This window comes from Vipera ursinii (genome assembly GCF_947247035.1).
Source record: "Vipera ursinii genome assembly, chromosome: 12".
Taxonomy (NCBI): domain Eukaryota; kingdom Metazoa; phylum Chordata; class Lepidosauria; order Squamata; family Viperidae; genus Vipera; species Vipera ursinii.
The window spans coordinates 8,798,657-8,822,360 of NC_139525.1; the positions used below are offsets into that span (position 1 = coordinate 8,798,657).

Genomic DNA, 23,704 nt, shown 5'->3' on the forward strand with positions numbered 1-23,704 from the left:
GAGAAATTTATCCTAAAATGCAAGTGGCGTCTTGCTCCTCTTTTGCAGGCTGAATCCTACAAGACCAGTTATCCATTGTGGGTTGCATTGCCTTCCAGTTGAGGGGGTAATAAAGGCAAGATCAGAAGAAGCGACTAGCCCTCCTTGCAGTGTAGGTCTGCAGAACCAATACAGTGTAGTGATTAAGGGAGATGCAGATTCAGATCTCTACCTGAGTATGGAGCTTTCTGAGTGATTTGGCCCACTTGTTCTCAGCTGTGCCCATCTCACATGGTTGTTATATTGATCAAAAATAAATAAATCTGCACATCCTGTCTCTTTGCCTGGGAGTCGAAAAGTTCCTACACACCAACCTGGAGAAGATTAATGTGGCTGATGATGAACTACTAGATGGACAGGTCTGCAGCTAGAACTTCATGTGCTCATGGAGAAGTTAAGAAAGAAGAATCTGGACTCTGATAGGACTATTCCCTCTTCAAAGCACTACTTGCTAAAAACATCTGGCCTATAACGGCTGGAATTATGGCCCCTACTCCAGGCTAAGAATCTCACAGTTGGAAAGTCTGTATTCAATCTTCTTCAGATTGTGGATGACTCTCAATTATTTTAGCCTAAGGGAAGATTGGGGAAGATTTTACATATGGTTTTTGGAGTCAGAAATCATGACCAAGGATATCTTTGGTTTGTAATGAAGTAAAATAATGATAATGATAATAATATCCCAAAACAACTGGAGCACCACTTGAACACAACTGGCATTGACAAATTCGCCATTAGTCAATTGCAAAAGGCGGCCTTACTAGGAACTGCTTCCATCCTGCGACGATATCTGTGATACCATCAAACACCCACATCTGCCTATCCCAGGTCCTTGGTAAGGTAGGAAGACAAAAATGCCAATGCCAGTCTGAACATCTGGCTGACTGTGCAATGAATAATAATAATAATAATAATAATAATAATAATAATAATAATAATAATAATAATAATAATAATACACCTGGAGCACCACTGGAACACCATTGGCATTGACAAATTCACCACGTGTCAATTGCAAAAGGCGGCCTTACTAGCAACAGCTTCCATCCTGTGACGATATCTGTAATACCCCAAACCTCCGGATCTGCCTATCCCGGGTCCTTGGTAGGGGCTCGATAGGTAGACAAAAATGCCAAAGCCCATCTGAACATCTGGCTGACTGTGCGATGATCAACAATAACAATGATTATTCTGTTGCTTTGCGTGCGCACGGAGTGCTTTTGTACCGGGAGACAAATTCCTTGTGCGTCTAATCAAGTATTCAGTTCAATACCGTCTCCTCTAGCCAATGGCCTCCCAGGTGTGTTTGGCCCTAGTTATCACCTTCCTCAATTGTCACAGACCTTGAACTGGAGAACGTTGAAAAGCGAGGCCAACGCTCCAGGAGATTAAACAGATTTAAGTCCGAAAGACTTAAATAAGTGTTTCCAGAGTACCTGGGAAGATGGCTGCCATCCGTGGCTATTTTGGCTGCAAACGAGGAAAGGCGTCCAGTTAGAAAAGAGGCGTTTTAGAAAGCCATCATCAGTTCTCAAGCCGTCAGAGGCACAGGAAATAAGATCTAAGGAGGACCTTAATACCCCCTAACTTGAGCATTCACTGTCCTTCTTCAAGCAGGCACAATTTGGGGGGAGGGGGGGAGGGGAAGGCTAATTTATCCAGAGAGAAACTTCCAGATTCTCTCATTCATAATTTCCAGGTCCAGACCTTTATAGCAACAAGGATGATTTGGTGTTCTATCTGGACTAGCCTCTAAAATATGTTGCAGACAGAATTATTTTTCCCCTTGTGGTCATAACCAGCAGAAATAAGCAGCGTATATGTGTTAGGCATGTGTGTTTCTTCTTCTAAAGCAGCGACAAACCACTTTTTTTCTCTTTTTTTAAACAACAGCAACTCCAAAGCCATTTTCTTAAAAGAGGCTTGCTTTGCTTGGAAATATTTTGCAAAGAAGTTAGAAAACAGGTAGATAGATGGCAGAGTCCAGACAGAATATTCTCCGGGGAACGCCTTACTGGTTGAAGTGGGGCGGTGCCAGCATGCAACACCCCCCAATATGACAAGGCCAGAAGTACTCAGCCCTTGCTTTTATTTATTAGTTGCCTCCTCCCAGACAACCTGTATCTGTCTAGGCAGGTACAGAAGATCTACCAAGCTCACAAGCAGTTCTAACATCTTTTTTTTCTCAGTTCACACAACCGATTGGGGCCACGGATGAGTTTATGAGACAGGAAGGGCTCTTCGATGCAGCTCTTTAAAAAAAATAAATTTAAAAAAAAATCCCAAACCCTTCCATCTGCTTGCTCGGTTTTCATTTATTTATTAGCTGATTTATTTACATACGCATGAATATTTACATCCTACCCTGCTCCAGCAATTTCAAAGCAGCCAGCCACGCCATAATCATCCTTGGAAAACACAGGCGTTTCATGCACGTCGATCGTCCCGATTTGGGACACTCGTCGCCAAATGAGGTTTGGTTTCCATTCCCCCCCCCCCATTCCGGAGTTTGACCCTATTTAGAGAACCGGGGTTGCTTTCACACGTTCGACATTCGCTCGCTAAGCGCTCGCGGGACAAGAAAGAGGCCGCCAGATTCCAAAGGCGGATGAGCGGCTCGCTCGACCTGCTGGAGACGCCGCCGCCGCCGCTAAGGGAGCCGAGCCGGCCTGGGAGGAAACCGACGCGTGTTCGGCTCCCCACCCAGACCGAGCCTGCTCGACGCACGAGGGCTGTTGCGATTTCCTCGCCTCCGACAGCCTCATCCCGGAAGTGGCCGTAACGCTCTTCAGACGCTCCGGGGAATCTCCCCGAGCGGGGGTTAAGCCCACCCGGCGGGTGGAAAACTTCCCTCCCCTTGCGTGTTGGCGCCAAGCTCTGGCGATCCGCGCCTGCACGTGCACGTTGGAAGCCTTTTCCTCCCCAGACACGTGTATAATCGAGGAAGCGGCCAGGCCAGGCCTGAAGACAGGAAGAACCGGGGGAGGGGAGATGGGGGGGCGGGGGCGGAGAGCTGATTCGCACGGCTTTCTGACCACCCAGTGGGAGGAGACCCCTTCGGGCAAGGGAGAGAGAGAGAGAGAGAGAGAGATGGTCTTCGGAACGGTCACTTTGATCACCATTACCACCACTACCCTCCCCGCGCGTTGCAAAGCTGGCGTCCAGAACGCGGGTTTCACCCCCACCCCCCCACACACACTCCCTTTTTCCTTTGCAGCAGCCAAGAGGCCGCTTGGCTGGACGAGAGTGCACGTGTGAAGGCAGAGACCCGGGTTGGGGAGACGCGTGTCGGGCGAATGTCCCTAATAAGTCGTGGAGGCGCGTCCTTCGGCTTGGCCCGGGAGCCAGCGCTGGCCGCCTCTCGCTTCCCCGGCGCTGCTCGGCGGCGTTGGGCAGCCCCACCTGGCTGGCGGAAAGTAGGCCGGCCGGCGCGAAAGGCGCCGCTCCGGCCACTCGCCTCCTGGCCGGCCCGCTGGCCTCTGCCTCCGTCGTCGCCGGCTGCAGGGCGCCCGCCGCTCCGGTCTTCGCACCGGGGAAGGAAGGAGGCTCGTGACGCCGAAAGCCCCGCTCGGCTCCCGGCACCGTTGAAAAGCAAGCGGGGGAAGAGGCCGGAGCCGCGGCCGCCGCCTTTGGCTCGCTCCGGGCCGCGACGGTGCCAAAGGCGAGCTCCGCATTTGGAGCTCCGGCGCAATAGAGCCCGCCTGGGCGAAGGCGAGGGGGAAAAAACTTGGAAGCGACGTCACGGGCTCCGGAAATCCCGATCTTGGGAGAGGCCGGGTGGTGTAGTGGTTAGAGCCCTGGGGGATACAGCCTCTGGCCCAGCCTTAGCCGGGCCAGTTCCGTTGAGAAGTTGAGGCCGGCTTCTCCTGCAGGAAAGGTGGCATAGAAAGGGAAAAAAAACCCCGAATCCAGAAAAAAATGGAACCTTTAATTCTAAAATACCTTCGGGCAGGTAGAACAAAACGGTGTTTGGGGGTATCTTCCTTGCACGTGGGGGGAGGAAAGAGCCATACCCAGTCATAAGGTGCGTGGGACCCAGTCCCATCCTTTTTCAACCACCATATACCGTCCAGATGAGGATTGATGCTTGGGGCTGGATGTGTTGCAACTCTCAACCTCTGGAAGAGACGAAGTCGGCCCCTGTATTGCGGGCTATTATTAGGGCTGTTTAGATGAGGGGAGCTTCCCTAGCTTGCAACAGTCTACCTCGGAACTGCTCTTCGGCGGAAGAGTGGGGCAAGGGGCAACAGCTTCCCGTTCAGTGCATTAAGCCATGCGCTAGCCAGCTTGCTCGGATTCGCATCACGCTCCCTCCAGAGGTGGTCCTCGAGTTAAAGCGTCCATTCAGCGACCGTTGGAAGTTATGACAGCGTTGAGAAAAAGTTCAGTGACCGATTTTCGTATGACCGTCGTCGCACTCCCACGATCACGCGATGCTTGGCAACCGGTTCATACCTACGACGGCCGCCGCGTTCCCTGCGGTCCCGTGATCCCCTTTTGCGACCTTCTGACAAGCAAAGTCAATAGGGAAGCCGGATTCACTTAACAACCGGGTGACTAACTTAACAACCGCAGTGATTCAATCGGAATAGAGCTGGAAGGGACCTTGGAGGTCTTCTAGTCCAGCCTTCCAGTCTAGTTATTAAACTATTCGCTTAATAACCGTGGCAAGAATGATCGTGAAATGGGACAAAACTCACTTAACCGTTTTTGCTTAGGAACCAGAAATTTTGGGCTAAAGTTGTGGTCGTAAATTCAGGACTACCCGTAGCGCATTGGTAAAGTGAAGCTTCCCAGCTGCCTTTCCCTTTTGGGTTAGTTCCCGTCCATTTTGCTTCTTGTCCCGCCTTCAGGGGCTTTGGAGAATAGCTTGACTCCCCCTTTTCTGGGGCAACCCCCGAGATATTGGAAGGTTGCTATCCTGTCCCCCCTCGTCCTTCTCTTCGCTAAACTAGACATCCCCAGTTCCAGCAACCGCTCTTTATATGTTTTAGCCTCCAATCCCCTGATCATCTTTGTAGCTCTTCTCTGCACTCTTTCCAGAGTCTCCCTCCTCTGACCGATGAGCAGATCCAACCCTTTTTGGATCTAATCCTCTGAAATCGTTGGGCGATTTAAAACTATAGGTAGTCCTCAATTTACGGCCACAACTGAGCACAACATTTCTGCCCTTGCAATTCAACAGCAGCAGTGACCGCCAGGCAGGGCTACCCCCAGATCAAAGCAAGGGGGGGAAGAGAGAGAGAGAGAGAGAGAGAGAGAGGGAGGGAGGGAGGGAGGGAGGGAGAGAGAGAGAGAGAGAGAGAGAGAGAGAGAGAGACTGCCCCAAATGGATCTGGGTGAGATGTAAGCAATTAGGTCAACGTCCATTTTTCAGTCGAGATAATTCCTGGTGGATGAGACAGGAACAAGTAAGGGGGGGGGAGGCGGTGTGGTCATCAGGCTTTTGAGTAGCCAGCTGCAGTAGATTTATCAGAGGTCTGAACAGATTTAGACGGGGTGGGGGGGCAGAGAGGGGGGACGAGACATTGGAGTCAAGGATCACTTGCAATCTGTCTGGCTACAGATTTAAATCACCCGTTTAAACCTTCTGTTTGGAAGGATGGCAAAGGAGACGACAACAACCATGTAGGGCCAGTGGCTATGACAATCCCACCCCTGAAAAGTAACACACTTATTTAACTAAACCACAAAATGAAAGGGAAAGTGTGTGTGGGGGGGAATTAAGGGCCAAGCCCACTTTTGAAAGGCAGCCTCTAGCATATGGGTAGTTCTCAACTTACGACCGTTTTAACGGTGATTCAGTTATAAAATGGCCTTGGGAAATGTGATCTATAACCTGCACTCACACCCGACTGTTGGACCAGTCATTTGATCGCAATTTGGGTGCTTGGCAACCAGCTTGCAGCGTCCCGAGGCCGCAGAATTGCAATTTCTTACCTTTTTTGCCAGTTTCCCGCAAAAAAACCCAAACCCCACCCAGGGGGAAGCAGCGTTTGGTTAACGATGATGCTCTTTGCTTAACAACTGTTGTAAAATTAGACATAATTTCACAACACTTGTTAAGCAAAGCACATAGTCTGACCGCAATGGAAATTCCATTCCCAATTGTGGCCGTTAAGTGGAGGACTGCTGCACAAAAGCCAGCATGGGCTTTGTGGTGATCCCCTCAAAGCCCATGCTGGTACCTGTGGTCCATTTGTGGTCAAAGGTGTACTGGTGGTCCATTTAACCAGATGTGTGCTCCCTGACTGTGCTGGCATGAGATGCTGTGTCAGACTAAGCCACAAGCTAGCCACCTACGTTTCAACCTAGTTTAAGATGTCAGTCAGTCGCTTATCCAATGATGTTCGACAGGGACGTTCAGGCAGCGGTTCTTAGGGTCTCTAAGCACTTTTTCTCACCATCTACTAATCCAGAGGTCCCCCAACTTTTTGGGCACCGGTTCCGTGGAGAGAGGTTTTTCCATGGACCGGAGGGTGCGTGGTTTTGTGTGCTGCCTGCATCCCGCAGATGGGGCTTTGCTTGTTTGTGCGGACCAGTTGCTAGCGTGCAGCGGCCCACTACTGGTCCACGGACCCGGGGGTCGGGGACCCCTGTACTAATCTAATCCTGGCCAGGAACAAAGGTAAATCCTAAGTCTTTCTCCAGGCTCTATCCAATGCACAGTCAAGCATTTGAACCCATGTTTCTGCCTTCTGGATTCATGATCCACGGATGTGCTTCCCTTGGAGTTCATAAGTCATGTGAAAAATAGCCTCCAAGTGTATTTGGAAAACACAAGCACTCCTCGGTTTACGATCACAAGGGACCCCAAAATTTCCCTTGCTAATGTGAGACTAAAGTTACGTGAGTTTTGCTCCGTTGTGCAACCTGTCTCGCTAAGTCGTTAAAGGAATCACTGCAGTTGTTAACAATTAGTAACACGGTTCTTAAGTGAGTTTGGCTTCTCCTTTTGATTTTGCTCATCAGAAGGTTGCTAAAGGGGAATCACATGACCTTGGGACACTGCGACTGTCATGAACATGAGTCAGTTGTCAAGTGGCTGAATTTTCATCATGTGACCATGGGTGTGTGTGTGTGTGTGTACCGCAGCGGTCATAAGTCTGAAAAACGATCGTAAGTCTGAAAAACGGTTGTCAGTCACTTTTCCAGCGCTTTTGTAACTTCGGCACTAAAAGAATGGTTATAAGTCCAGGATTCCCTGTATTCGGAGCTTTCTCATAGGGGGAAAACAAATAAAATGAGTCTGGCACAAATTTTACAACCTGATTTACTTGGTGGATGTTTTTGGCTAATCTTAGCTTTAGCTAGCAATGTTTGCTGGGCATTATGAGTATTGTAAACCCACCCTCTCTCAGGATCCTTGGGTTGGAGGAAGGCAGAATTAAGCCCCACACCTCTGTGGGGTTCATCTGTGACTCATTTAGGAGACCCGGTAGTATTTTCATTTGCTTGAAGGTGGATTTACTTTGAATCCATTTTTAGCATCCTTGTCCACAGAGGTGGTCTTTTTGATGTGCTTAGCAATGGCTTGATAAGTTTCGCCGATGTTCTTCAAAATGGGGAGAAAACAAGGAGAAATGGAGGAAATGCTTTCCTGCCCCCCCCATGGAGGCAGGACCACCCATCTATTTAACCATCGTTGAAGCTATTAGACTTTAACCAAAATATGTTATTTTGATGAAGCAAGACACATAAAATGATGCAATACAGTCAATTTATATGCAACTGTTTTGTTTGCAAAATTTATCCTCTTCCTGTCACCGAGAAGGGGGAAGCATCTAAAGATGTGAAAACGTTGCCTGCGGATTCCTAAAAATGTTGTTCAGTCTTACCCACTCACCTTCCTAAGCCTCTGAAAAATCAGCAGTGCCTAAATCATCTTTTCAGTCATAAGGACTGGAAACTTAGAAAAACAAAACGGTTCTCACAAAGTTGAATTGTGGATCAAGAAGATAACCAAGCAGGGAAATAGTGACAACTTTAGAAGACAACTCATTTAAGCAAGCAGCCTAATTTATTTCTGATGTCTAGGAACTCAAGCTCTGGCAAACACAAACACACACACACACACACACACACACACAGACATCATTTTTAAAGTTACGCCTGCAAATTTTGAAGGGCGTTCGTTGTCCTTTTTCTTTGCATCTTGTTGAGAAAATTAGGAGGAAAGAGAAGGCAATCACAGATTCACCCTTGGTACAAAAAACACGTTCCTGCCTTAGAAAGAATAAAGAAAAATAGGACATTTTTCCAAAATACACAGATCCTTTTATTAGTTGGCTGTTTCTGGTCATTTTTGCTATTTGTTGGTTACCTGCTATAAAAAGACCTGGCTTTCTGCAAGAAAACTCCGTGTTATCCCCTTCTCTTCCTCCATCTAAACTGCACTGTTTTGCTTTTGGCGTGGGTGCGTGTTACATTTTTCTCCTCTGCCCTGCTTAAGGACAATGGAATTGTGAACAATAATACAGATGTCTCAAATTGGCAGTGGAGTAAAAGTTTGTCTTTTTTTTTTCTTTCCCCCAGACAGAGTTGGGGGTGCCTGAAGGGGCTTGCGCCTTAACCTCCACTCCCCCCCCCCAAAAAAAAGGAAGAATCAACCGAATTATTCCGAGACAAGGGCTGAGGTTTTTAACTGGTGACAAGGGTGTGTTAACCTTCTGTAAGATCCAAGGCAGGGGTAGGCAACCTCGGCTCTTTTATGACTCATGGACTTCAACTCCCAGAATTCCTGAGCCAGTATAGCATAGCTGACTCAGGAATTCTGGGAGTTGAAGTCCATGAGTCATAAAAGAGCCGAGGTTGCCTTCCCCTGATCTAAGGCACGTTTCAGACTTTATTAGGGTGCCTTGCAAAAGGCTCATGGTTATAAGACTGCTTGTCCCCCGAGGGAGCTCATCACTTTATTGTACTTTGACAATAAAGGTTTATTTATTTATTTTTATCAAGAAGGGACGGGTTGAAAGAGTTTTAACTAGCTTCTTTAGCATTTTTTTATAAAAAGGGGAGGGGTGGGTGAGGGAATAGGGAAGAAAACCAAATCGTTTGAAAGGAAGCAGTTATGCCTTCCATTTCCGTAGACGCAGCCTCGGTACGTATGATCCTCATATAAATAGGATGAGCCTCAAAGAAGGGCAGTGTCCAGTTCTGGACATTGCCAAGAAGATGCCAATGTGGCCCATGGTCGAATAAGCACAAATTCAGTCCTACCGGCCTTTCTTCTTTGGGATATGGCGGGGACGAGGCTGGCGAAGAGGAAGGGTTAACTCCAAATCTGGCTTCTGTCCAGCTGTGGCTGTTGACCTGTCCTTCTGATGGATCAGGTTGGTGTCTTCTGCAGTGATGGGATGGATGATCTGGCCGGGCTGAGTGATGACCCGGGGGGCTGTCAGCTGTTGAAAAGCCCGCTGCGTGTTCCAGGTGGAGCCCACCGGCACTTGGACGCTCCGTTCAAATTGTTGGCTGTTCTCAAAGGGGAAGGGGAGCTGGTTCACCTGTGGGAAGAAAGGGATCCGTCATGGTAGGTGAGACAGACACTGGGAGAAGGGAGGCTCAGATGCTGTCTAGACAGCACAGTCCCCACCTGGATAGTGGGGTGGGGCAAGAGACGCTCAGGCTGCAAAAGAGACGGTGTCATTTCAGACTGGCAAGATTATCTTAATGTAGCTTTGCAATAAAAAAAACAACAGAATTAATTTATCTGGTCATGTTTCCTAGCTGGTCTATCTGGGAAGGCTGATAGTATCACGGTCGGCCCCGAAAGGTAAGATTGAAAAACAGAGCATCACATTGTCTGAATTGGCACTAGCAATCTGCACTAGACTTATACGCTAGCCTGTCAGGATCGAACTCCAGGCTGTGGGCAGAGTTAGCCTGCAATACTACACTTTTTGACCACTAAGCCACCAGGGTTCATTCAAGCCACCGCAACATCAGGAAAGGCAGAAGAGGCATATCTGCCTTCTGAGTTAGTGATTATTGTTGAAACTTAAGTGTCTTCATTTATTTTCCCAAGTTCACAATTTGTAAAACATGGATACTCAGCAACATATAAAATAATGGCCTGATTTATACAGGCTATTAAGATTTAGAAATTGTTTCAGGTAGTTGCTCAGCCAAAATCTGAAAGAAAAAAAAAGAAAATGACCAGAATCTTGCAATATTTCAAAACACTCACCCATGCAATCTTCAGTATGATTTTAGTATGATTTCTGAAAATTATGTAAGATTCTCAGAAATAAAAAAAGCTTTTAAATGTATTTTTTCCTATAATATTGGATTCCTATGGCTTTTACGTAAGCATATCATAGGCGCCGTTCCTGTTCCTTGCATACCACTGGCTGGGCATGCACAATTCATTTAAACCAGGTTAAAAATGGAGTAACGGCATTCTTATTCTAAATGTGGTTATATTTTTGGTAGCTTTTCATGTTGGCTAAACTCAGGCCATTCAATTCTTTTACAATTCACTGTATTGGTTGAACCTAGGAAACAGGTTAGTTCAAAGACCAAATTAAGTGCTTTGGGGTAAAACCAGCGAACGCGTGGTTTTATTTGATTTGGAGTTAGCGTGGTTAGCTCTGCGTTGCTGACCTGCCAATCCCAGCTTGTTTTTAAAATGGGAGCCTCTGTTGGGAGAAGGGTGGCTGCATCAATCAAATCAATAAATCCAAATTAAACGCGCAAAATTGACCGGGAAGAACCATCCTGAAAAGGAACGTTGGATCTCACCTGATGAGCTGCAAGTAAAATATTCCGCTGTTCGTTCAGCAAGACGTTGGGCAGGTGCCGGTCTTTCCTCGGCGGTCCGGGTGCTGGCTTGATAAGGAACCTAAGAAAATAACAAGAGTTGGAAGGGATTTTGGAGGTCTTCTAGTCTTACTAACCCTCTGCGCAAGCCGGAGATGAGGCTATCTAGTCTCTTAAAAACCTCCTTGGATGGAGCACCCGCAGCTTCTGGAGGCACGCCGTTCCACGAGTGAATTGTTAAGAGAAGCAAGAGACTGAGCAGAGAACAGGGCAGGGGCCTTGACAGCCATCATCCCACCTTATCCCCCAAAGTACCTTTTCCTTTTTTTTTTGCTTGGCTGCAGCCCTACGCCTCCCCATTCACCCCATCCGGGAAGCACCAGGTCAATGGCTTTGGGTTTGCCGGCTTCTTCAGCTGCTCGCTTCTCTTTCAGGAAGTCATCAAGGACGTTGTCGCTGGCAAAAGCCTCCTGGATCATCTGCCGCTGGCTCACGGCGGACTCCAGCTGCCCAAGGAAATCAAAACAGGCTCTGGTGAGGCAGAACCCGATAGGTTTTCGGTTCCACAGGCAAGGTGGCAGGTGAAGAGGATAAGCGTGGCTCTCCCGAGCTATTTTAAATGTGAATTCTTTAAAAAAACAAAGGTCAAGGACTGCGTTACGGGAAGCTTAGAACCCGCTTGAAAGATCTTTGCTGGGCCCTAAAAGGAGACAGAACTGTATGGAATGCAGAAGCTAACAGCGGCTTTGCAACTTGTCTCTCCCAATGCCTCTGCCCCGTGTAAGCTAAAAAACACACACACAAAAAACACATTAAAAAAGCCCATGCTAATTCATCTTGGGGGCAATTCTTTATCTGGTTCTATTCTGAGGACCAGCCCAGATTCTTACACTTTCCTTCCTTCCTTCGGTGCGCCTTTGAATGAGCATCAGCTCCTTGGAATGTCAGCATTAATCCCTGCCGTTTTCTTGGCAAGATTTCCAAAGTGGTTTGTCCTTGCCTCCCCATTTCCTAAAGCAGGGAGTGTGTGTGAGCGGCCCAAGGTCACTCAGCTGGCTTCAACTGTCAGAGGTGGGGCTAGGAAGGTAGACCAAAACTCACCATCTCTTGGCTTTGAGTCAGGGGTTTTTCATCACCAACCCCAAGGTGGCTCCATGCAACTCTTAGAACTTGAGAGTCCAGTCCCAGACAGCTGTGCTTTGAGCTGTCCTGAATGCACCTCATACTAGGGCAGGGGTCTTCAAACCTGGCCCTTTTATGACTTGTGGACTTCAACTCCCAGAATTCCTCAGCCAGGCACACGTGCCTGGCTGAGGAATTCTGGGAGTTGAAGTCCACAAGTCATAAAAGGGCCAGGTTTGAAGACCCCTGTACTGGTATTCCACAGCCGAGAAGAAACTTGAGGAATGTGGGCAGTTCAAGAACAAAAGCGCAGCTTCCACTCGTGCCTGCACGAAAGAAGCCCACAGCAGCTGCCGGGTTCTGACCTGTCCTGTCTTTCTCATTTGGGTCAGTGTGATCTGGACTCAACGTTTAAATGAGCAAAAGGAGCAAGCTCAGATGGAGGAGCTGTTACTGCCCACTCTGACCGGTTTCAGCTGAGCTTATGCCCCAGTTGCTAGACCCAAGCAAACAAGCATCGGGGGGTTCTGGATGGTTCCTGCCACTAGCGAGATCAGTTAAATAAGCCAAGTAGCGTCCATCCGTGGTTCTTCTAGTGTACCATAGCCAGAGACCATTGAGGATCTTTTATATCCTATGACTTGTTAAAGGAAGACCAATTCAGGACTTCTGGTTCAGATGTTAAAACGGTTGATCAGAGTTTGCTTGGTCAGCTCTGTCAGAAGAAGACAAGAGTGGAACTCTTAAAAGATTCAGTCAAGGGTTTCTTCTTTTTCTTACTGCTCCGATCCATTTTGGACAGGAGTTAAAACAAGGAGCAGATTTAGGATGCTCCTCTCTGTCTGAAGCCCACAATCCACCACTACCCCTTTCTGTAAAGTAGGGTGACTTGGGACGAGGCCTCCACCGTAACGAAGCAAACATCTTGGAGAGCACAGCCCAGCTTTCTCCATCCCACGCTTCTTCCCTCGACCAAGAGAGGTTTCCTCCAAACCGGAAGGAAACTTAAAACAAAAAGTAGTGAAGTGGAATGTGCAAGAGAGATGGACATCCTATCAACCTCCCCCCCCAAAGACAAAAAAATGTCCTCCAATCCCCTTCAAGAGTCCTCAAAGCCACTCTGCTGAAGTTGCTGAAAGCAGGGAATGTAGGTTTTGGCCACTGTGAGGGAAGAATGAGACTATCAAGGTTTGTAGGGCAAAGATATAAAATAGGCTTAACACACAACACAGGAGGGGGAGCGATGGTCTTCCAAAACAATGAATTCTTACGCAGAGATGTCCCATCTCCGCCAACTCGACGGCAGTTCCAGAAGGGCCCCAAAACTTTATAGCAGCCCCAGCAAGCTGGTGTGAAAGATAAGGAGGATGAAATAGCCAAGCCATAGAAAGTTACCCAGATGACTTTGGACCAATCCTGTTCTCTCAGTTCAGCCTACTCTACTGGACTGTTGTGGAGATAACCGAGGGTAAGAGCATTAAGCACGTCAGGAAAATAATATGAGCGGTCCTTGGTGCCCTCTGAGCTTGGTGGTTTTCTCGCAGACGTTTTATGACCCAAACTAGGTAACATCATCGGTGTTAGAAGGGAATGTGATTTATGGAAGGGAGGAAGGAGGAGGAGATAGGAGAAGGACTATATAGGGTGCTAAGCTTGCAGACATTTCATTACCCAACTAGGTAACACCACCAGTGTTAGAGGGAATGTGGTTTATGGTATGAAGGAGAAGGGAGGAGGAGGACTGTGGGGTCCTTGATGCTCTCTGAGCTTGGTGGTTTTCTTGCAGACGTTTCATGACCCAAACTAGGTAACATCATCAGTGCTCCCCAATGAGCACAGACGAGGTTGCCTAGTTTGGGTCATGAAACGTTTACGAGAAAGCCACCAAGCTCAGAGAGCACCAAGGACCCCTCATTTCAACCCTGAGCTACAAATATTCTTCTTTATTGGAAAAAGACCTACCAAATGGGTGCTTCTTCTTCCTTGCCCTCTACCCGAATAGGTCGCCCTCTTTCCCTGATGGCGCTCACCTCATCCTGCACGGCAGCAGGCACAAGCGGGCACTGTGTGACCCGTGGTGCTCCTGCAAGGACTGCCTTGAGATCAATCAGGCTCTGTTGCTTGGCTGACTTCTTGGACTTGCTGATCTGGGGATGTAGCAGGGATTCCTCTCCCACTGACTGGGAAGACTGGATCTCTTTGGCTTGCAGCATCTCGTCTTCTTGTGAAACGTCTTCCGGCTCCAGGACCCCCTCCTCCTCCAGGTCTTCCAGGGTGCGGACCCGTTTCAGCTTCTCACTCAGGAAAGGCTGCTCCCCTGAGGGGGGGCTCGGCGGAGCGTCTGGTGGGACCTCTTCTTTGCCAGGTTCTGCGCCAGAATCAAGAGAGTGCGCGTGATAGGAGAAGAGCCAGGGTGGACTAAAGCAAAGCTCTGTTTCAGACAGGTTCACACATGCTAGGATAAAATGGGAAATGGCCTGTGTTTGCATGATACACCCCCCCTAATTAGCCAAAATCACCCCGATTGTCTGAGTTGGGTTCATCCGGCAGGGTTCCTAATGGCATGTAGGAATGAACCTTGGGAGACAGAAGGGAAGACTCCATGATAGTCAGATAAGAGGCAGCTGTGCCCACAAAAAGAATAGGGGCGTGGTAAGCATCTCAGAAGGGACCCCCCTTTAGTTTCTCAGGCTGTAAAGGTGAGGGGACCTGCAAGATTCTGTTAAGGTAACCTTATGCAACAGAGCAGACATACTTCATCTGGGTGTGCTTCCTGTCTGGACTACCTCTCAAGGCTGACACAAATGCATTACCTGGATGTGCAAACACTCAAACACCCAGACTAGCCAACATTTTTAGCCTATTGTGCCATGCAAAGTTAGTCAAAATAGCAATGGCAATAGCACTTAGATTTATATACAGCTTCATAGTGCTTTGCAGCCCTAAGCGGATTACAGTCAGCATAGCTCTGATTAATGGCTCTATGTAGCAACCTAACTGGCTCAAGTTCTGCAGGTAAACTGTGTGTGTGTGTGTGTGTGTGTGTGTGTGTGTGTGTGTGTGTGTGATAAAATATCCAAACCAAACCAAAGAGTGCACAAGTATCAGTGAAGGGGAATCTGTAGGTTTCTAGTTGTCATCTAACACTCCTCACCCACCATAACAATTTTAGTTCACCAATATCTGCAGGGCAAAGGATTCTCCAGCCCAGTTACAAGTTGATGGTGCGTGGCTGGCTGAGGAATTCTGGGAGTTGAGGTCCACAAGTCTTAAAAGTTGCCAACTTTGGAGACTCCTGAAATAAAGGACACCTCCACCCCCCCACCCCCCACTATGATTAAAGCTTTTCTGGATACTTTGGCAGCTCACCTTGAAGCCCAGCAGTGCCTCGCTGACATTTTAGGCTCTGCCATGGTCCATCAGAACCTTGAGGCAGATCCTTCTCGCTGGCCACGAGTGGTTCTTCTCCTTCTCCCTCGCTCTCTCCGCTGTCTTCTGCTGGAAGATTTGGCTTCTCCTTGGCTTCTGCGGGACCTTTTCCTAACATCCAGGGGTTGCTGGAATCCATTCCGATATGCCTCTCATTGACAACCTCTGGAACAAGATCCTTCTGTGCTTCCGGGCTGCCACCGAGGTCTTCCTCTTCGCTTTCTGAGGCAGGACAGACCTTCTTGGTTAGCTCTTTGTTCTGAGCCAGCTGCTCTTGCATTGCTTGCCTAGCCTGGGGAACCAAAGTAGGAATCGCCATGTAGCGGCCGAACGCAAAACAGGTCTCCCTTTGACTTATTTTTATCTAAACCTTGAGAGATCACCACCGATCAAAGCCAGGAACGAGAAGCAAAAGGCAAGTTCTGCAGGAGGCCAATAAGTTATCCTAGCTGACATGCTGGGCCAACTTGTTAAATTTATAAAGCACGTTTTCTTCCCGGTCTCTGCTAAGGGTGAGATGTTAAAACAATAAAACTGAAAGAGAAGCTACTTTTGGCATCCGGTATTCCTAAAACCTTCAAAGTCAGAAATTCCTGCAAAAGGTAGACATTGATGAATGAACCGGTACGCACAATTACTCTTCCTTGGAGAATTTCTCCTCTAGAATGGGTTTTCACCTCTTTTCTGAGAAGAATGTAGAAATACTGGGGCTAACTCCATTTAATAGCAATAGCACTTAAGACTTATATACCGCTTCGCGGTGCTTTATAGCCCTCTTTAAGTGGTTTACAGAGTCAGCATCTTGCTCCCCCAACAATCTCGGTCCTCATTTTTCCAACCTGAGAAGGACAGAAGGCCGAGTCAACCTGGAGCCAGTGAGAATCAAACTGCTGACAGTCGGCAGAGTTAGTTTGCAATACTGCAGTCTAACTCCTGCGCCACCACAGCTTAACAGCTTAAGATGTTAAGGGGGAGCCTCCTCCAATGCTCTCTCACCTGGAGGTCGTACTTTGCCATGATGACAGTTGACTTGGCCCACCTGCCCTTGTTCTGGTGTTTGAGGCTCATCCTCTCCTGTAGAAAGAAAGACAGAACTGTCAACACAACAGAGCACTGGGTGCCCCCCAAAGCAAGGATGTCGGTATGTTCATCTCAAAGCAGAGAGGCCTCGTTTCAGCTTCATTTGGAAGAAGACCAGCCTCACCTCGATCCGTGCTTTCTCAATCTGCTCCAGCTGCTCCAGGGCAGCCTCGGGATTGCATTTCCGTAGCGTCTCAAACTCCTGCAGCACTTTCCGACTCTTCCCCTTCCTAAGCACTTTGTGAAACCTTGGGGTGAGAAGGAGAGAAAGGCCATGGATGTAATCACCCAGGTTCCGAAGGAAAAAAAGAAAGAAAGGAAGAGTTGCAGCCACTTCTGGATTCAAGGAAGGCAACGCAAGCCAAGAGAACAAAGCACTGGAGAAGAGCCAGGAACCGCTCATCCTCCAGATGTTTTCATATTACATCTCCCATCCTACGGGTAAGTCTTCAATTACAACCGCAACGGAGCCTACAAATCCATCGTGTGGCTGTGGGATGCTGAAAACAATCACAAATGCAGGCCGGATGTCCAAGCACCAGAAATGTGATCACAGGCCCTGGCCAATGGAACCAGGTCTTAAGTTCCTTCGGCAGGGAATCCATCGTAGCTGAACAGTTGCTAAATGATTGGTCCTAAGTCAAGGTCTACTAAAAGGATCTCTTCCACTGCTGAGGAATCTCTGGATTTCTCCCCTATTTAAGCCCTAGTAGATCTTTGTGCTCAACTCGTGCTCAGTTAAATGAGTGAGTCACGTGTTCCAATCCTTCCCAAACCTTTGGGAAAAGGGGAGGGAGAACACAATTGCCCACGATTTACCCCACCATTCAAGGGATGCAGTGGTTCAGCGATTAAAGATACTGAGCTTGTCAGCCGGCAAAGCTGACAGCCCAGGTTTGAGTCCTGAGTGCTACGCAATGGGGTGAGCTCCCGTTCCTTGCCTCAGCTACTTCCCACTTAGCAGCTTGAAAGCCTGCCAATGCGAGTAGATAAATAGGTATCACTTTGGTGAGAAGTAATAGTGTTCCATCTGCTCGTCGTGTAGTCATGCTGGGCACATGAACATGGAAATATCTTCCGGACAACGCTGGCTCCTTCGGCTAAGAAGTGAAGGGTCCCACTGACTGGAAATGACCGGGCAGGGGAAACCTTCACCTTTACCCACCCCGTTCAAGGGAAGCACCTGTTTCTTACATTATGACACATTCCCATCCGTGGCATTCCAATACTGCTTACTTTTTACTCTTAATTTTCCGTTGCCGTCGGGCTTTTGCTTCATAATAAGACTGTATGGCCCGGGCTCTCTGGAGCTCCATTCTGCGCAGCTTAGCCTGGAATACATGGAAGAAGTGAAGAACAGCTGGCTGGAAGTTTTGTTCAGGTCACACTAAAGTCAAGCATGGCAGGGCAAGCAAGGTAAGGAATGGAATGGGCTCAGCGAGGTCAAGATTTACCTCTTCCAGGCTCACGGCCTTCAAGGAGACTTTTTCCTGTGGGGTCAAAAGTGGATCCTTCACTGGCTGCTGACCTTTGTGGAGAAGGCTGAAGATCTCTTGCTCCAAGGGGGTCCGTGCCTGCAAAGTGGACGTGTAAGACATAAGCCACATAAGTTCAGGCTAGGTTTGAGGGAGGCTGAAGAAACCAGCAAGGTGGCTGCTATGGTTGAAGGCAGACTACAGAATGGTGGGGACCATCTTGGTGGTTTAAAATTAGCTTAAAGTAGGAGTCAGGATGCACTGGGAGATGACTTGAGGGATGAAGAAGTACGTCTGTTCCCTTAAATCACAGGTGTCAAACTCGCCACGTCACGTGACATGTCATGATGCATCGCAACTCTTTTTGCATTGGGGTGGGTGCTGCTTCGGTATGATGAAACTGGTCCGTGGGCCGGCAGTTTGACACCCCTGCCTTAAATTGACTGAAATTAGTAAAGTTGGAGGCAATCAAAATATTACAGCTATAAGCCTCGACTTGCGACCGTTCAAAGTTGAACATGTACCTTGGGGCTACTTATGAACCGGATTTTAAGTGCCAATGGTTAATGGTTTCTCTCTCTCTCTCTCTCTCTCTCCACACACACACACACACGAACTTTGGGCACTTTGGCAACATGGCCGCATCTATGGATTAATATGATGGGAAAATCCAGCCAAGTGGTAAAATATTCTGCGATTAAAAACCAGGCGATTGGGAGTTCTAGTATGGAAGACATGGAAGCTACGTGGGCGATTGGGAGTTCTAGTATGGAAGACATGGAAGCTACGTGGGTGACTGTGAACCGGTCATTCTCTCTCTGGCAGAAGGCAAGAACAAGCCATTTCCAAAATGTTGCCCCCCAAATGCAGGAACTTTTCCAGGTAGTTACCTGGAGTCAATGTGACTTGAAGAAAAAAAAAAGAATGAAGAAGAAAGAAGAAGCACAATCACACATCCTGTGTGAATAGAGCCGCCAGCCTCTCTAATTGCCTGGGTCATGGGCTAGATACAGGGGTAGGCAACCTTGGCTCTTTTATGACTGGTGGACTTCAACTCCCAGAATTCCTGAGCCAGCATGGCTCAGCTTGGAAACTTCTCCCTTTCCCCTCACCGTGGCTGGCTCAGGAATTCTGGGAGTTGAAGTCCACCAGTCATAAAAGAGCCAAGGTTGCCTACCCCTGGGCTAGGAAAAGCATGAGTAAATGGTCCACACAGCACAGCCTATATACACTTCGGAGAGTAGCACACTGGTGCAGCTAGACCAGGCCAACTTTAACTACCATAGAGTCCAGATAACACTGACCTGCCAAGCTGACATCACTTCCTCAATGGGCATAATGCTCACACTCTCCTGCTGCAGTGGGAAGATCAGTTGCTCAGCCCGTCGATTCTGCTTCACGACGGGCTCCCATTTGTTCAGCGCTTCGGCGGTCTGAGTGTAAGCTGCTTCCCTCACCACCTGCAGAGAAAGCGCATCACCACGAGTCCCAATTTTCAAAACATCCCATCAAGGAGACAGTTATCAATGACAGAAACCCATTTCCGATAGCACTTTACAGACCAAAGGCCCTTGATTGTCTTTTTTTTAAAAAAATTCTGAATTTTATTTTTATTCTTGTTTTTGTTTTCCTTATATTGTTTACATTAGTTTTAGCTTTGTAATATTTATTTATTCATAGCTTTTAATGTGTTTTTTTTAAGTCCATGTGTACACTGCCCCAGGATCGCTCTGTAAGGGAGACGGGTGGTCTTCAAACATGAGATCAATAAATAATTTAATTTAATTTAATTTAATAATTTGATTTGTATACCGCCCTTCTCCCGAAGGACTCAGGGCGGTGAACAGGGCAATACACAATAAAAATAGAATACAAAAATTAAAAAGCCATTAAACATTATGCCCATAAAATTAATACATATTAAAATTAAAACTATTTGTAAAAACCCAACCCCATCCCGTCAGACCAGGCCAGCTTGTTCGAAAAAGAAATGACGCAATGGGAAGGACAGTCACAATTCAGGGCAGATGCTAGTCTAGAAAGGCTTTTGAGAGAGCAGCAAGAGAGGATCTAATCTGCTTCAACGTGGTGACAATTCCTAAGGCACAGAAAAAATAACTCTTTAGAAGTGCCCTATACGAAGATAGGGTTGAAACTCTCAAGCAGAATGCAAAATCCTACCAAGGATACATACTCCAACTAATGATAACTCATCCAATCTTTCCTTCTGAACTTACCCGTTCAGTCTCCTCCTTGCTAAGTGGAATTTCAGTTGGTTTTTTCTGCTGGGCTTTTTTCAGCTGTTTCTGAACGGGGCGCAGAGCTGACACGGCAGAAACCGGCTGCAGCAAGTCCGAGAGATGGACTTTCTCACTGGCACCTGCAGAAGAAAATGACATTTCGGAGTCTGGACTAGAGGGACTATGGAAGCTCGCATTGTTCTTCCACACGCAATTGGCCCAGGTAGTTTGCATTGGAAACGCAGAAAATAGTCTTAACTGAGCAAAGAGGAGTTACCTTCGCTGATTATGACCACAATTGAGCGCAGAATTTCTCTTGCTAAGTAAAACAATTGAGTTTGGGCCCACTTTATGACCTTTCTTGCCCCAATTGTTAAGTGAGTCGCTGCAGCTGTTAAGTTGGTTATGAAGCGAATCTGCCTTCCCCACTGACTTGGCTTGTCAGAAGATCACAGAAGGTGATCAGATGAGCCTGGGGCAGGCAACCTCGGCATGGCTGGCTCAGGAATTCTGGGAGTTGAAGTCCATGAGTCATAAAAGAGCCGAGGTTGCCTACCCCTTCCCCGGGGGCACTGCAACCGTCATAAAGACATGCCAGTGGCCAAGCGTCCAAATTTTAATCACCTGACCATCCTAAGTGTGAAAAATGGCCGTGCCGCTTTTTCCCCCCAGTGTTGTTGTAACTTTGAATGGTCACTAAACGAGTTAAGTCAAGGGCTACCTACTGTAGGGATAAAGATGTTGCAGGGCAAGACAGGAAGAGCAGCGATGCCTTTGAACTTTGGTGTTGGAGAATACAGAGGATAGCCAAGGAACAAACCAAAGGATCACCCAGAGTTCTTCCTCAAGGCACAAATGACCAGGCTCAAATTATCCTACTTGGGACAGATCGTATGAAGACTCGGCTCTCTGGAAAAAGCTTTTAATGCTGGGAAAGGTGGAAGGACAGAGGACGATGGACAGCAAGGCGGAGGGTCTCTGTTACAGTGGCAATGGGGATGCTGCTGGGAGATTTAAAAAACAACAACCCAGTGATGGCGAACCTTTTAGAGACCAAGTGCCCAAACTGCAACCCAAAACACACGTATCGTCATGTGCCGGGTGGGCCCATTGGGTCGGCGTGGCTGTGGTGGTAACGGCAGACTGGGTGGGACTAGCAAGTTCAATCGATCAGTTCTAACTTTGTGAGATCTTTTTTTTCCCCGCGAGAAGGTGAAATTGATTGAACCTTTTTTTTTTGCACATGGCGGCGGAGGCCTAAAGCGAAAAGGCTTTATAAAACCCAGCTGAAGGCCTAGGACTGAGGTGACGGCACGCGTGCCCACAGAGGGGGCTCTGCGTGCCACCAGTGGCACTCGTGCCATAGGTTCCCCACCACGGGAATAATGTTGCAGAGAAAATTTTACCATGTGGTCCCTAGGAGTCAAAAACGACTTGATAGCACCTAATCAAAAGGTCTTGTATGGACTTAACAGCGAGAAGCCACCCCCAAATCTCACCTCCGCCACCCACATCGAATTCTGAAATCTGCGCGCTGGCCTCAGTCCGTTCAGCCTTTCGCCGTCTGCGGGAATGACAATAACCAACTTGTTAATGGAAAAGGATTATTACACGACACCCTTTGAAAGTGGCTCGTTCTTCTTCTCCCCCACCAAGGACTTTTTCTCTTACCGCTTCCCACCAACCAAGGCGGTGAGGGCATCTACCAGTTGCTGGTGCTTCTTGGCTGCCCCTTCCTGGTCCACCTGGGGAACAAGGACTCCCAATAAGCAAAAACTCATAAATCCAGACGAAAGTAACAAGTCGTGGAAAATTATCCCTGCATCAACAGGCTTTTGTTGTCCATTGTTTTTCAGTCGCTAAGTTGTGTCCCACTCTTCGCAACCCCACCGACCATAGCACGCCAGCATTCCCCCCCCCCCACCTCTCTTCTGGAGTTAACATTAACAGGCTACCTCAAGGGGAAAAAAAACATCTGCTAGGAAAGCAAACGGATTCATAAGTTGTTCCAAATCCAGCATTTACTGTAGATCCAAAACAAGAATGGAAAAGAGGAAAGAGAAGGAGAAGTCAAATTATGCCAGAATAGAATAACTTTGTCACTTTAAATGTACACCAACTGGCATACTTAAAACAAAATTGCTTTGCATACAGCTCTGAAAGGGTCACCACCTCCAACATACACTACATACATAAATATGACAAAAACTTTTTTGCATATACCCACATATATTCTATGACACAGAGAAACAAAACAGAAGAGGGTCTATTTAAAACCGTTATACGGAAGTGCCTTTCTAACTTTTATGTAATAGGACATTTCTCCCCCCCCTCCAAACACGCTACAGTTGCAGAGCCTTTCCCAATTAACTCAAAAGTTGCAAAACTTCCCAATTAAAACTCAATTAAATGCACGAAATGGATTCCAGAAGATGGTAGAGGACAGGAAGGCCTGGAGGAACGTTGTCCATGGGGTCGCGATGGGTCGGACACGACTTCGCAACTAACCAACAACAAAATGCACGAAAAGGCAAGCCCTCTGCCGCCGGTCGTGGGAATGCATCCTTGCTGATCCCATGCAGAGAATGATTTGTTGTTGTTGTTAGCTACGAAGTCGTGTCCGACCCATTGCGACCCCCTGGACAACGTTCCTCCAGGCCTTCCTGTCCTCTACCAGCCGGTGCTCATCTCCAGTTCAAAGCCGAAGAGCCAGCGCTTGTCCAAGGACGTCTCCGTGGTCATGTGGCCGGCATGACTAGACGCCAAAGGCACACGGAACGCTGTTACCTTCCCACCGGAGTGGTCCCTATTTTTCTACTTGCATTTTTACGTGCTTTCGAACTGCTAGGTTGGCAGGAGCTGGGATGCGTAACAGGCGCTCACTCTGCTACGCGGCACTCGGGACTCGACCCGCCAAACTGCCGACCTTCTGATCGACAAGCTCAGCGTCCTAACCCACTGAGCCACCGTGTCCCTTCGAGAATGATTACGAAATCCAAACTTCCAGAATTAGGAAGAGGGTCGGGACCGATTGCTGAAGCCGGAAGGGACCAAGGGATCTTTTCTTTGAGAAGCTCACCTCTTCCCCCTCGTCCTCCTCGCTCGGGATCAGCTCCCGCTCGGAGGGATCTTCCTCTCCGACAGCCGCCATTGGGGGCGAAGTCACCGAAAGTCTCCTCTCTTTCTCTCCACTTCCAGCCAAACACGGGAACCGCCGCCTTGCCTCCTCCTCCTCCTCCGAACGGGCTAGGGAACACGTGCCAGAGCCCTCTCAGCCGTAAAGCACGCCCGCAGTTCCGCCTTTGAAGCCAGCCTTTTGCAGCAGTTCCGCCCTTTCCCCCAATTGAAACCCATTCCTGGGCTGGAATTATACAGTTCAGGGGGCTGTTCTCGTCCCGTGTGCGGGGATGCCCCACGGGTGTTTACCTATGCTGATTATTTTAAAATTTATGCAAATAGGCAATTACCCAATCTCACGCCTTTGGAAAGGGTTCCGATAACGGCGGACCCGCTTCCCCCACCGGCTTCCTCCGGCATTCTGCAGAAGCAAGGCGAGGTGTC

The 23,704-nt window shown here is 48.1% G+C and overlaps 1 protein-coding gene across 3 annotated transcripts; it reads right to left on the reverse strand.

Moving 5' to 3' along the window:
* Positions 1-6,990: 6,990 nt before the first annotated feature.
* On the reverse strand, positions 6,991-23,643 carry UTP14A (UTP14A small subunit processome component). 3 transcript variants are annotated; one of them, XM_083371768.1, is made up of 15 exons: positions 23,223-23,643; positions 21,815-21,888; positions 21,643-21,707; positions 20,141-20,283; positions 19,208-19,363; positions 17,883-18,002; positions 17,665-17,759; positions 16,553-16,676; positions 16,345-16,422; positions 15,289-15,640; positions 13,950-14,287; positions 11,113-11,303; positions 10,780-10,879; positions 9,259-9,542; positions 6,991-8,265 (listed from the first exon to the last, which is right to left on the reverse strand). In XM_083371768.1, the coding sequence occupies exons 1-15, from the start codon at positions 23,292-23,294 to the stop codon at positions 8,073-8,075; spliced, it is 2,385 nt and encodes a 794-aa protein (XP_083227894.1). In that variant the 5' UTR covers positions 23,295-23,643; the 3' UTR covers positions 6,991-8,072. The 3 variants fall into 3 exon arrangements, with proteins under 3 accessions (XP_083227894.1, XP_083227895.1, XP_083227896.1); XM_083371769.1 differs by lacking the exon at positions 6,991-8,265 and having other exon boundaries at positions 8,974-9,542; XM_083371770.1 differs by lacking the exons at positions 6,991-8,265; positions 9,259-9,542; positions 10,780-10,879 and having other exon boundaries at positions 11,292-13,265.
* Positions 23,644-23,704: the final 61 nt, after the last annotated feature.

Coding starts and splice junctions, on each gene's coding strand:
- UTP14A (XM_083371768.1), bottom strand. CDS start 23,294: ATGGCGGCTGTCGGAGAGGAAGATCCCTCCGAGCGGGAGCTGATCCCG. Junction 21,889..23,222: donor AGGAGGACGAGGGGGAAGAG/GTGAGCTTCTCA, acceptor CTTGTTCCCCAG/GTGGACCAGGAAGGGGCAGC. Junction 16,677..17,664: donor CGGAAAATTAAGAGTAAAAA/GTAAGCAGTATT, acceptor TCTCACCCCAAG/GTTTCACAAAGTGCTTAGGA.